Raw genomic sequence first — 14,536 nt, forward strand, 5'->3', positions numbered from 1 at the left:
TGTTGGCATATGATGCCTTTACAATCGTGTGAAGCACCAAGTAACATTTTGCCCTATCAAGAAGATCTTTGGAGAGGTATAAGCATTATATGCTATGCTTATATAATAAGCATTTAATCGCTTTTCTATTGAATAATCAAACTATGTTTGTCTATACTCTAGCCTATTGTACATTGAGTTAACTTTTTAGTTAAATCTCTTTCTCTCTAATCATTATGATTCCATCATAAATGATACATTACTATATCCACCATAACCTTCCAACAATGTAGTGTGCAATATAGGATCGCTTTTAAACATATTAACCGTCTCCATTTTTTTTTCCACTTGGGGTAAAACGGGTTTAAACTGATTTTCGAAGTATATTCCCCCCCCCCCCCCCAAAATATATATATATATATATATATATATATATATATATATATATATATATATATATATATATATATATATATAATAATTTGGTGAGGGGATTTGGGTAGTGAGAGGGGCAAATTCCTTCGCTCTCCAAGGCAAAAAAGAGGATACCTCTGCAGAATTCTGCAGAGTTACAATTTAAGGGTGGGTGGTAAGCTGACGTGGGGCTGAGGATGACCCCTGCCTTGGAGAAACTGCAGTGGAACCCCCAAACACACCGGCCTTTTCTCGTCTTTTAACCATGTAATCAATGGAGGATGCAAGGTGCCATGTGGCAAGTGTGAGAGAGATAAGAGGGAGGCAGAACAGAAGAACTGCCTTTTGGTCCGCCATTTATATTTGGATGTATGTATGTTGGTGAGTATGAGAGGTGCTGGTAACAACCTACCAACATTTTGAAGCGGACACACACTGGTTCAAATGCATAACAAGCCTTCAGTGCCATACATAGGCTGAAGATGTCACAATCACAAAAGGGGCTAGCCTATACACAAGAAAGTAGCACAAGGTAACCAAAGCATTCCTGGCTAATTGACCTCAAAAAGGGCCAAGCTTTAGCTGAAAGTATTATACATGGTGAGTGGATGACAGAAATATTTACAAAAAACCAACATCTTGTTCCTGCACAGTTAATCTCTTGAATGTCTCAGCTGCACCAAATTTTCGCCTCACCTCGCTATTGTCCCCTGCCGAACTACTCAACACTGACTGAATTTCAATATCATCACCCCCTGTAGCTTGCATCTCATCAATTCTTGATGGAGTTGTCAACCCATTCAAATCGACCTTGCCTCCTGTATCGTCAGGAACGCATTGGGCTATGCACTTCTTTGTCGTCAACATTGCAGCCTGGCCCAGGCTTGTTATCTCAACTGTAGTCACAGAATCATCATCCGCCGGTAATGGTTGCATCCAAGGCTCTCCGTCCATGCGCATGTAAGTCTCTGATGCAAAGCCCTTATGAAACTCTATCCGAACCTTGTGAGCCTAACCATTTCAATGCAAAAGACCATAAAAAATGGCTATACAAACCCAAATTCTGCAATTTATTGTTTTTAAGACTGGATGCTCTAGGTACCTGAGCAAGCCTTGTACCATGACCTTTAGGAGTCAGCAATGCAAGCCCGTGCCATCCATCTCTGAAGCCAACAAGTTCAATACGTCCATCATTCACAAAAGCAGCTGTAAGCTTCCTCTGCCTTGCACAAAAGTATTACAAAAAAACCCGAAATCAAAAGATGAGATAGCAATGTGTTTTGTCAAAAGTAGATCAAAATATCTAACTAGAACTACAGATGGCAGTGCTGCAGGCATCCCAACCAGCACCAATTGTTGTTGCCTTAGTGTTATTGAAAAGAGCTGACATACCTTGGAAGACTTGTCATTGTGCGGAGCCCCCCATGGATTAAGACCTCCAGAAAAACTCGGAAGATTTAACATTACAATAGACCGGATACTGTCTCATCACATTGCCCACAATCACTATATCATCAAAAAGGTCAACACAGCTAACATAAAAGTGAATTAGAAGATTAGTACCTCTTTGAAATCTTCAATTTCTTCCAAACTTGGTCATTCTGCCTCTGTATGTAAATATCACCCATTTGGTTGATATTCCTGAAGATTGAAAAGAGCTTTGTGCTAAGTATATGCAAAATTAATAGCGTTCTCATAAACTTACCTTAGTACTGAAAGAAAAATGATCATCGACAGCCAACTCTAATACATCCCGAAAAATTTTGCAGAGTTCTTTACCTCGACGATGGGTGAATGACATTAGCCAAAAACCAACCCTGTGTAACAACAATCATCGCATAGGCTCCCTGCATGACAAACCCTACATATGTCATATATCAATAGAGTTTGAAAACGAATTGACAATGTCATATCCCTGATGCAGAAAAGCATCATTACCATTAATGGCTGCTACAACTATGCACGTACTAACTTCCAACTGAGGATAAAACTTGTCAAACCTGGTTCATGAGCTGATGTTTGAAAAATTCTGGGTGCTCCTGCCTTTTTTTATGAAATTCATAGGCTACTTGTGCATCCATTCCTGGAAACATCGATGCTCATTAATACCCTTCACAGTAAATTGTATTCTAGATGCTCAAAAGTTACTACTTCTCTGAATTCTCATTCAATTTCAAAACAACTCTTACAGCAGACAAGATACTATAGCTGCAAACAAGTATACACCTAGCTGAAAAAAGCTGCTGTTAAATGACCAGCTCTAAGCATTCTAACTTCGGGGTATGTGCGCCAATGCCGCAACAAGTTAAGTGATTGTTGCTTGACCCATTATGGTTGCGCGAGCTTTTCTGCTGTCACCCACAAATAGTTAATCTGATAGCAATTCTTTTTTCCCTCTCTCTCCTGCCCCACGGGGACCGCGGGACAGCACTTGGGGGGGGGGGGTTTCACAAACTGATGACGTGGCATGACTATTAAGTTGTTCCAACATATGGACAATTGCTGAGGGGGCCAAAAGGGACACTAGACTTTTAAAAAAAGAGCGTAAGAATCTGCTAACGTGGTTGTTGTACGAACGGCCGTGATTTACGCTGACAGCTGTACGGACTACCGCAAAACGCGCTGGCTACTGACGTGGCCTGACTGTACGGATTTCTGCAATTAACGCTGACTGTTTTTGGCTGGCAGCTTTTGGGATAAGTTGCTTTTGAGTTTTAATGCTTTTGGGGGCTCTCCTTTTAGAAACCCTTGTAAACCTTTATAAGTGACCCAAGGGAGCTCACTTCTTAGAGCATCTGGACGCAGAGTCTGAGAGCGAGCACCAGCGGGAAGTTGTACTTTACTCAAAGATTAATATAAAAGAAGTACCGAAAGAGGCGCCAATCTTTGGGGCCTATCTCTCTTGACATGGAACTACGCCGGGCCATGTCGACTCTTAAATTTGTGAAGTGTTTTGAAGTCATTCTCTGCTGTGTTGCAATAGAATCTTGACTTGGGGTGTCTTAGTTTGTTACAGTAGTATCAAAGCACGGCCGAGTTCTCTTCTACCGGGAAATCCGATCCTTTTTCTCGCGACACTTATGGATTCCGAAAAGAACCAATCAACCTCTTCTACAACCGTTGAGGGGAGAGAAGGCAATGCAAAAAATTCAAACAGCTTAAAAGAAGATGAGTACGGGCCACCTCGGCCTACACAGTATGAACTTTTGGAGATGCAACGTCGACAACAGGTTGACGAGTGCACAAAGCAGATGCTTCAATTTGCTAAAGATCCCCGGTTTGCAAAATTTTTGACCCAGCAGTCCATGGTTGAAGTGCATACTCAATGGCAGAAAGCCACCGAACCACCAATCAAACCGGCAATCAAGAACCTCCTGCTCCGAGGATGTTTACAAAAGAAAAACTTCAAGAGGTGGTTCAAACCAAATCAATCAGCTTTTGGACACGAAGAATCGATCAAAAAAGCAATTGAAGAAGCGCAAGGGGACTGACTACCTTGGTTACTTGGGCCGTCAATCTTCTTTTGCTTTTGCAAGAAAGAAAAAGAAGCATGTGCGTTTTGAAGGACTACCCCAGTTCATCTTCCTCTTCTTCTGACAGTTCTTCTAGCTCTTCCGACTCGAGTGAGGAGGACAGAAAGGGCAAGAAGCGAAGCCAAAAGCAAAGCTTTGGAAAGAACAAGAAAAAGGCAAAGAAGCTCAAATTCCGACCAGTTTTTGATAACTCTACGGAGAAGTCATCCTCTGACAGTTCGGACTCCAACGACCACATGTTTTATGCGAAGAAGAAGCATTTCTAAAAAGCCAACCGATACGACTTCCTCGAAGCTAAGAGCAAGAAGACAAAGGAGTTTAAAAAGGATGGACAGTCAATAAAATTTGAATCTTTTCTAGATTCCGGATGCTCCGAGGGCTTTGGCCTTCATCCAGCAGTTTGACATAGCCTTCTCTGGAGGGCATTACTCAGAGCACTCCAAGATCAAGAGGGCTGCATCATTTTTAAAAGGAAATGCTCAAACATGGTGGTCCACTCTTCTTTTGAGAAAAGAAGCCCCATTCAAGTGGTTGAAATTCAAACGGCTCTTTATTTCTTCTTGGTTGACCCGGGAGTACGAACGAGATGTAAGAACCGCTTGGAACGATCTTCGGATAACCAAGGGACATTCTTCGGATGCATATTGCAAGAGGTTTTGGGATTCTTGTCTACCAACCTCTTCGTTTAAGAAGGTCAACTTTAAGGAACAGATTGAGCAGTTTCACTGCGGACTCCCTACAGAGATCCGAGATTACTGCCTTGAACAAAAGTCTGCTAACTCTATTCAAGAATTAATGAGTCATGCGAAACGAGGGTTCTTGATACATTCGAGGAATTTGACTTACCCCATTGATGAAATCTTGACTCACAGGACCAGACAGACTTCGAACAATGAAAATAGAAAGAAAAAGAATCCCCAGGAAAAGAAGGATACACGACCCCAATTGACTCTTAGAGAAAGGGCTAACTATTTCAAAGAGGGGAAGTGTCTTGGTTGCGGGGAACAAGGGCACATCTCCGCAAAATGCCCCAAAAAGGCACAACAAGGACAGACTGAACACAGGCCAGAGAGTTCTAGAGCAACAGAGGAACATGGCAAAAAAAGGCAAGATGAAAGCAAGACTGGTATTGGATTGCATGGGAACAGACCCAAGCCTAATAGATGAAAGTACAGAACTTTGCGGAGCTTGGGGCAAAGTGAAAGATCAAGAAGCCCTTATTTTTTTTATGGAGAAGCCAAGGCCAGCTTCATTTCACCTGAATTGGCGGTGCGACTGAGCTAATCCAAGGGCGGGTGGTAATGGGTAAAGGTTGTAACAATCCCTGTGCTTTATGCCTATCAAACTTGACCTTCTGGCATACCAAGCAACTGCGTACAAAATCGTCCACGTCCTTCTTGAGTCTCGGCCAAAAGAAGTATCTAGATCTCCACACCTTTCAAGGTGGTAGCAATGTCGCGGTGACCTGTAAATGGTGGACAGTGTCATTCGGTTAAAACCTTTTCCCTCAACGGTTGTGTAATGCACAACATCGTTTTCTTCATCAAGTAGCTATCCCGAATGGAATATCGCGCTACTACCTCCCCATTCCATATCTGAGTGAAATATCTGCAAATCTGTATCTGTGGCGTACTGATTGACCATATCCTCGAAACTCCTATGATGTATCACGGAAAGCCATAACCAACGGCTTCTGGGACAAAGCATCCGCCACCAAATTCTTTTGTCCTTGCACATGGACAATCTAGAAGTGAAACTGTGACAAGATGTTCGCCCCCCGCATCTGCTTTTTCGATAGCTGCTTCTGTGACAAGAAGTAGCGTAAACTCTGGTGATCTGTGAAGATCGTAAAATCGGCTCCGAGTAGGTAATGTCGCCATTGAGTAAGAGCATGGATAACCTCCAAAAGCTCTTTCTCATAAATCTGTGTGTCAATTCCGGCCTTGAGAACAATCGGCTCTCGTAGGCAATGACATGGCCTTCTTGCATTAAGACCGCACCCAGACTACGACCACAAGCATCACAATATGCTTCAAATGAATTTTGCAAATCTAGCAAAGACAAAACTGGTCCTGTAGTCAATTTCTCTTTCAATGTCTGAAAGACAGTCACCTCTGTGGGTCCCTCCCACGAGAAAGGGACTCCTTTCTGTGTCAAGATATGCAAAGAGGAAGCAACCTCTGCAAAATTTCTGATGAACCGCCGGTAGTAAGAACATAAGACCAAGAAGCTTCTAACTTCATGGACATTCTTTAAATCTGGCCAATCACGGATAGTCTCTATCTTGGCCGGGTCCATTTGCACTCCTGGTGCTAAGACGATGTGTCCCAAAAAGTGTATCTCGGGTAGGAAAAATTCACTTTTCTTTGCATTAAACACCAACTTGTGATCTCGTAATGCTTGAAAAACCTGTAGCAAATGTTCTCTATGTTGTGCCTCATCCTTGGAGAAGACAATAATGTCATCAAAGAAAGTGCCCACAAAAGATCTGTACGCTCTGAAAACCCTGTCCATCATTCAGTTAAAGGTCGCTGGAGCATTGGTAAGCCCAAAAGGCATCACCAAAAACTCGAATAAACCGGAGGTCGTCCGCAAAGTTGTCTTGTAGACATCTCCGGGCGCGATTTTTCGGATCTGATGATATCCGCTCTTCAAATCAATCCTGCTGAAACAAGAGGATCCTGTAGTCGGTCTAAAATATCATCGATCCTAGGAATCGGAAATCTGTTCTTGAAGGTGATTTTGTTGAGAGCTCTATAGACAATGCACATTCTCCAAGATCCGTCATTCTTCAAAACCAACAACACCAGAGAGCAGTAAGGTGAAGTACTCGGCTGGACAAGACCCTTTTCGAAGAGGTCTTTCACTTGGTTCCTAATCTCTTCATTCTGGGCTCGGCTCACACGGTAGGTGGCCAGTTCGGTGGTGTGCTTCCAAGTATCAAATCAATGGTATGATCCTCAGGAAGAGCTGGTTGGCAACTCGCCTGGCAGGTCCTCAAAAAAGCAATCGGCATGAGTGTGGAGAAAATCTTGGCGTTCTTTTTCTAGATCAGACATATTTGTCCTATGATCGTCGTTCAACTCTTTCAAAAAGATCAAATAAACAAACAGGTTGGATTTCATTAATTTTGAAACGGCCGAAGTTGATACAATAGGGACAGACTCGCCCTTAAGTTTCACATCAAGTACAATGGTTCAGCCCTTTTCTGGAGTCAAAGTCGCTTTTCTCGCTCGATAGTTGACCACGGCGTTGTTCTTATGGTACCAAGGAATTCCCATAAGGACATCACAACCTTCCAAAGTTCCAAGGGCATTATGTAGAAGTCCTCATGTCCCAAATACCCCTGATAATGCAACCGAAGTTTGCCAATGACAAGTGTAATGGTTACGTCCCTGTCGAGTGCGGCTAGAACTACCTCTGCTAGTGGTCCCATCCGATCGGGTGTAATCTCGAGCCGCGTCGCCAATTCACGTGAAATGAAGTTGGCCTTGCTCCTCCATCAAAGAAAATCAAGGCTTCTTGATCTTTCACTTTGCCCCAAGCTCGGCAAAGTTTTGTACTCTCATCAATAGTGCTTGGGTAAGTAACCATGCAATCTGGAACCGGTCTTGCTTTCATCTTGCCTTTCTGTCCAGGTTCCTCAGCTACTTTGAATTCTCTGGCCTTTCTTCATCTTGATCTTCTGTGCCTTTTTAGGCACTTCGCGGAGATGTGTCCTTGTTCCCCGCATCCAAAACACTTCCCCTCTTTGATGTAGTTGGCTCTCTCCCAAGGAGTGAGCCAGGGTCGTGCATCCTTATCTTTCTGATCTTGGGGGCTCTTCCTCTTTCTACTTTCATTTTTAGAAGTCTGTTCTGTTTCTTGCGTCATGATCTCATCTGTGGGGTAAGTCAAATTGCCTGAGTGTATGGCAAAGCCCCGTTTCACATGACTCATCAATTTTTGAATTGAATCTGACTTTTGCTCTAAGCAGTGATCTCGGATCTCCGTAGGAAGTCCCAAGGGAAACCGCTCAATCTGTTCCTTAAACGAGATGTTCTTAAATGAAGAAGCGGGTAGAAAAGAGCTCCAAATCTCTCTCAATATGCGTCCAAGGTATCTTTCTTGGTCATCCGAAGATGGTTCCAAGCAGTTCGATGTCGCGTTCGTACTCCCGAGTCAACCAAGGAGAAATAAAAAGCCTTTAAATTTCAGCCATTTAACTGGCGCTTTCTTGTCAATAGAAGAGTGGACCACCATGTTCGAGCATTTCCCTTGAAGTAAGAGGTAGCCCTCCGAATCTTGGAGTGCTTTGAGTAATGTCCTCCAGAGAAAGATATATCAAACTGTTGTATGAAGGCCAAAGCCCTCGAAGCATCGCGGACTTTTTCTTTCCCTTTCCGCAGCTTTGCTTTTTGCTTCGCTTTTTCCCTTTCCTATCTTCTTCGCTTGAGTCAGAAGAGCTAGAAGAACTGTCAAAAGAAGAAGAAAAAGAACTGGATACTCCTTCAAATTTGACACGCTTCTTTTGCTTTCTTGCCGAGGCAAAAGCAAATTGACGACCCAAGTAAACCCGGGAAGTCAGTTCCTTTCTTCTGCTTTTTGTCGAGCTTTTTGGCTTTGTTGTTTGCCTCAAAAAGCTACCACCTCTTCCAATTCTTGTTTTGTAAACATCCTCAGAGTAGGAGGTTTCTTGAGTGCCTATTTGAGGGGTGATCCTGTGGCCTTATGCCACTGAGAGTGAACTTCGTCGAAGGATGTCTGAGTCAAAAATTTGGCAAATTTCGGGTCCTTCGCAAGATTGATCATCATCTTTGTCGCATCGTCAACCAATTGCTGACGCTCCATCTCTTCAATCTCCGCCTGAGTAGGCCGAGGCGGGCCGTACTCCTCATGAGAATCTTCTTCGTGATCGCTTCCCGCATCCCCGAGGCAGAGGAAGTCGACTGATCTCTATTTGAATCCATAAGTATCGCTAGAAAAAGGATCCGATTTCCTAGTAGAAGAGAAATCGGCCGCGCTCTGATACCACTGTAACAAACTTGGACACTCCAACTCAAGATTCTACCGCGACACAGCAGAGGTTCACTTCAAAACAGTTCACAGTTCACGATTGATTCAACACGGCCCGGCCTAGAGATATTGGCCCCAAAGACTGGCGCCCCTTTCGGTATTTCTTTTTTGTATTAATCTAAGTTCAAAGTACAAGGGAGTGGGAGGGTTCTCGCTCTCAGACTCTGCGTCCAGACTCTGCGTCCAGATGCTCTGCAGAGTGGGAGCCCTGCCCACGCTTATAAAGGTTTACAAGGGATGCTAAAAGCAAAGCCCCAAAAGCTGCCATAGATAAAGCAAATCATCTCACAAGCCTTGCTTGGTAAAATAAAGCAATTCATTCCCAAAAGCTATTCTAACTTGCGTAGAATTCAACCCACGCAAAAAGCTGCCAAAAAATTGCGTAGGAATTTTCGTACAGCTTGCCACGTCAGCATCCGATTTTTTCGCCGCAATTTGCGGGGGTCCGTACGGTAGTGCCACATCAGCCTTTTCAGCATGAAATCCGAGACTACCTGGGTGTGTGTGTGTCTGTACTACTAGCCATGCCACGTCACTAGTTTGTGACAGCTGCGAAAGCCTCAACGGCTGCCTCGGACACATCCATGCGCTGTCGGCGAGTCTTTACCCCTTTCAAAACATCTGTCATAGGTGCGGCAATGCGTGCAAAATTCTCTATGTACAAACTATATGCTTGACATAACCCAAGAAAAGAACGGACATCATAAGCAGTTTTGGGCAAATCCCAATTACGTACCTGTTCCACCTTTGCGGGGTCTAGCATGATGCCTTCTGCAAAAATGATATAACCCAAATAAGTAACTTCAGTGAGAAAAAACTCAGATTTCTTAGCTGCAATGTACAGCTGACACTCATCCAAACGGGTTAACACCCTTTCTACATCCTTTTCATGTTGTTCCCATAATGCAGAAAAAATGAGAATATCATCAAAAAAGATGAACACACATACACCTACCATATCGCCAAAACGGCCTACCATGAGACGGTTAAATGTACCCACGGCACCTGTCAATCCAAAAGGCATAACCGCTTCTGAGATCGACCTTACTGAAAACCTTTGCCCCATTGAACCTATCAAGGATATACTCAATGCGAGGCATCAGAAACTTGTTCTTGACGGTTATCTTGTTCAATGCCCTGTAATCAACACACAAAGGAGACGAACCATCCTTCTTATGGACAAACAAAATAGAAACAGCAACAGGACTTACACTAGGACATACGAATCCTCTAGCCACCAACTCCGTGAGTTGCCGCTCTAACTCTTCTTCTTGTGTCCTGTTCAAACTGTAGGGAGCCTTACTAACAAGCTGTGACCCCTCCGTAAGCTCGGGTGGGAGACGAGGTGGAAGATCATTCTGCAAAAAGAGATGCTTAAACTTGGTAAACAAAGTTGAATACCTGTCTGGAGCCTGCATGCTCTAGGTAACTGAAGAGGCATAGATGAATGCCGCTTGTGCTCCTCGTCGTAATTCACGCTTTGTCTGCACATGAGAAATGAGAGACAAAGAATGCAAACCCTCCTCAGCACGAATGATCTTGGGAGAGTCATTTTTGGCATTTAATATGAGAGTGTTGTTCTCCCAATCAATGAGAGGGTCATGCTCACGAAACCATCCAATGCTCAAAAGCATATCACATCCTAAGAGATGAGACACCACATATTTCCTACGGAAGGCAGCTTGTTGAACTGTAAACAACACATCAAGGCACTCTTGTGTGATGAGAGAGTCCATACCGGGAGCGAAGCCAGACACCTCGAGAGGAGATGTCTGACTAACCTCTAGGCGGGCTCTCTCTACAAGAGAGGCACTAATCACATCATGCATACTGCTTGGATCAAACAATATGACAAGACGTTGACCCTTCACATGACCATGACATTTCATGAGAGACTCATCAATGTGTGTGTGTCAAAGACATGAGAAGATTCAATTTGGTTCATTAAAGTGCTTGTGGCATCCTCCTAAAATTCCTTTTGTGGCTTTTTCATCAGGGGTTAGCTTAAGTTTAGCAGGTGTTTTAGCTTTAGATTCATTTTGTGAGTTCTTTTCCGAAGGATTAGAGGAAGATTGACTAGGAGAGTTACCATTCTTACCATTCTGAGGGTTCTGAGATATCTGAGAGGTACTTTGAGAAGACTTGTTCACCTTAAGTTTTCCCTTGTTGTGCTTCATCTCTTAAGAGAGAGCAATTGGTACCGCCTTGTTGAGATCCACGGGGTCGAAGACTTCTACATCAAACTTGATACATTCGTCCAACCCAAAAAGGAAAGCCTCTTTGCGCTCATCATCCAATTTGCGTAATTGGGTGCCGAGCTGCAAAACACGGTTAGAAAAAGACATGACTGGCATACCATTTTGCTTGAGATTGCGCCAATCTTCTTTCAACCGCGCAATGATCACAAACAAAGTGAAAGACACTGTGAATGAAGGTGCTGAGACTGAGAGATAGAGAGAGAAGAGAATACGACACAGAATGTTGTCAAACCCTCGTCCAAGGGCCCCACTCTCAATAGCGAGAGAGGTCTATGCTATCGATTGCACAATCCTCGTACAATGGTCTAAATGCAATGGACTTGCCGACGATGATGACGACGTATCTGCTCAATTCTGACTCTATGTCAGTTACGACGGAGGTGACGACGACGCGACGACGATGCGCTGAAAACGCAGATGCTGAAATTTGCGAATAGCGGGCTGCACCTGCAAACACTGGCTGATCTGACCGTGTAGCGAGGATCTGTTGCGGGAAGGTGAGATCTACAAGGTTTGGAGGCTGCGGTGCGGAGTCTAACTGCTGAAAACTGAAAACGCTGATGCAAAAATGGGTTCTGTCGCCAAGAAACTGCAAACGCTAGGCTTGAGGGGGTATCTACTGCAAAAACGCTAGGGAATCTTCTAACGCCAGGCTGATCTGCAACCTGCAAAACGCTGGGGCTGATCTGTAGTTGCTGAAAACGCTAGGCTGATCTTGATGGCTGAAAAACGCTAAGTCCTCCTACCGGTCTTGCTAAGAAAATGCACTGCCAGAACTTGGTTCCATGCTGTCTCTTCTGCCAGAAAGTGCTAGCGCTAGCTTTCTTATATATTAACTTGCCAAAGTTGCCCTACCCAGTTTCCCAATAGTCACTTATTAATAATAAGTGAAAAATGGCTAAAATAGGGAAAATAGGTTCTATGCACTGTAAAATGCTCATGATGGATTCTTATGGTAATGTTGATTACGCTGTGTGCAACCAAAGGATATGCAACTACTCTAAGTGCCTGGACATGCATGGCCTGCGAACAGACTCACAAAGGTGTCAGAACACTTCCTAAGTTAACTGAACCCTTGTCATGAAGTATGTAGACGGCTGGATAGTCACTATGTGAGAACGTCTTCTTAGAAGGTGGGCAGCGAATTACTTAGTAATTACTAGAGTAATTACTACAGTAAACCCGAAGTGTATAAATAGGACCCATTACATTGTTATCGGGTTGGCAATTGTTATCACTTGGGTTAGCGCTTTGGCTATACTTGTACTTGAGCACTATTGACAGTATTGTCGGCTGTACTCTCTCTGTAATCATATTCGCTGTAATCTTGACATGTAATCTTAATCTTGGCATATATTTCAGTTATACTTACTTCTCGTCCGGTCTTCTGAATCTGAATCTGAATCTGAACCTTAATTCCAGTACATAAGTCTCATTCTTATTTCAATATCCACATTTCAGTCTAGTCTTTGATTCTTGTCCAGTTTGCTGTCTGAAATCTTCCCACACTAGTAGCTGAAATCTTCCAACACTGGAATTAGCTGTCTCAAGAGATCAGCTCCAATTCCATTTTGGCAATCACGATGGCTCGAGCTGAAGCTCGTTGACTAAAAGACTCTTCTCCAAGTTTGAAGTTTTTAGCAATGGCACCAAAATCCAATCATGGCCGGAAATCTACCATTCGTGTGGACCCCATTCCTGAGGAGTCAGAAAGAGAGTCTGACCCCAAGCAAGAGAAAATGACTGACACTGAGGCTCAGGAGGAGCATAGTCAGGCTGATAAGGCGCAGGACTCACAGCACTCCAGTCATTCTCGACGCCGACGGGCAGAACGGGAAGCACGAAAGGCAAAGAGTTCCAAGAGTTCTTAGTCTCGCCAGAGAGATGAGCATACCAAGGGCAATAAGGGAAGTCACCGTACTTCTAGCAGACAAAACAGAGAAGACACTAATACTGAGACGGAGATAGAGATTGATTGGGATGCTGACATTGACAATTGCAAGAAGGCTCCCAAGCGTCATTCTGAAGCCAAGAAGAGAAGTGGCGGGATCAGCAGTAATCGAAATGATTACACAGCTTCCCTGAAGATTTCCTTTCCAATATTCAAAGGAGGGAAAAAGGATGATCCAGATGTTCACATACAACCTTTCGAGCAGTATGCTGAACTAAAAAACATTGATGAAGATGATTGGGGGGAATATTTTCCACAAACCTTGAAGGAGGCAGCGAGGAAATGGTATTACCATTACCCTGCATGCCAGCTGAGATCATATAACAAATTGCTTAAGGCCTTCAGGTTGGAATATTCCGACAATCGAGGGGACGAAGATATTCTCTGTGAATTAGATAAGATCAAACAGAGGAATTTGTCAGTCCGCAGCTATGTAGAAAAGATAAAAGAGCTAACCAGGCAGTTGCAAGAACCGCCGTCTGAGAAGAGATTGAGGGCATGGTTCCTGAATGGGTTCAGAAGCAAGAAGCTTAGGGAACAAGAAGTACCAGCCCCTACAAAAAAATTCAATGATCTGGTCCAAAGGACATTAAAGCTGGAACAGCAGGCTAAGAAAGAGAAGAGCCACAAGAAGCGAAGGACCAGTAGCAGTAGTTCTGCTACTGAAACTTCTGATTCCAGTGAAACGTCCAGTAGCTCCAAGAGCGGCTCCAATGAACGAGCAAAGGAGAAATCAAAGAAGGGATCATGGACCAAGAAAATTGAAGAGATGGCTAGGCAGATTGCAGAAATTAGCCACACAAGACAGCCAGTCCGAAAGATGGAGACTTGGTGTTCAAGATGCAAATCCAAGGACCACATCTCCACTGAATGTCCACAATGTACCTACTGCAAGGCCTTTGGTCACCTATGGAATAATTGTGGCATCAGAATTCACTATTTTAAGAAAGGAAAGGATCTGTCAGTGGTTGCCTACACTGAACCAGTGAAGGTAGAACCAGTCAAAGTAGCTCAAGAGGAGAGACCAGGTATCAGTGGTACTGGTCAAGGACGTGGCAGATACCAACCAGGAATGGGCAGAGGAAGAGGAAGAGACAATTTCCAGAACAGGAGCATGAATTGCTATACTTGTGGGAAGTATGGTCATTTTGCAGCCCAATGTCCAGATGCACCTGTAACGACTACTACTGAGGCTAAGGCACCAGAGCCAGTCCCAGTCAGGGTGGTTACCAGGAGCAAGGGAGTAGTCATTGAAGAAATCCCAAACATTTCAGAAGTACCAGTCAATCCTAATAGCAGCAAGAGGGCTCAACAAAGGGAAGTTTGGAAGGCAAAAGGTAAAGAAA

At 43.8% G+C, this 14,536-nt stretch overlaps 1 protein-coding gene across 1 annotated transcript in view; it reads right to left on the reverse strand.

Annotated features, from left to right (window-relative positions):
• Positions 1-829: 829 nt before the first annotated feature.
• The window catches only part of LOC147451518 (diacylglycerol kinase 1-like), a 41,939-nt gene continuing 28,232 nt past the window's right edge, over positions 830-14,536 (reverse strand). The window contains exons 8-13 of the mRNA XM_086520408.1: positions 2,394-2,476; positions 2,173-2,240; positions 1,957-2,034; positions 1,786-1,873; positions 1,496-1,612; positions 830-1,404 (exon numbers count right to left, since the gene is read on the reverse strand). Coding sequence (XP_086376534.1) covers positions 1,015-1,404; positions 1,496-1,612; positions 1,786-1,873; positions 1,957-2,034; positions 2,173-2,240; positions 2,394-2,476 — 824 coding nt within the window. The 3' untranslated portion in view covers positions 830-1,014. The remainder of the gene's footprint in view (positions 1,405-1,495; positions 1,613-1,785; positions 1,874-1,956; positions 2,035-2,172; positions 2,241-2,393; positions 2,477-14,536) is intronic.

This window comes from Adiantum capillus-veneris, chromosome 9 (assembly GCF_014529385.1).
Source record: "Adiantum capillus-veneris isolate H3 chromosome 9, ASM1452938v2, whole genome shotgun sequence".
NCBI lineage: Eukaryota > Viridiplantae > Streptophyta > Polypodiopsida > Polypodiales > Pteridaceae > Adiantum > Adiantum capillus-veneris.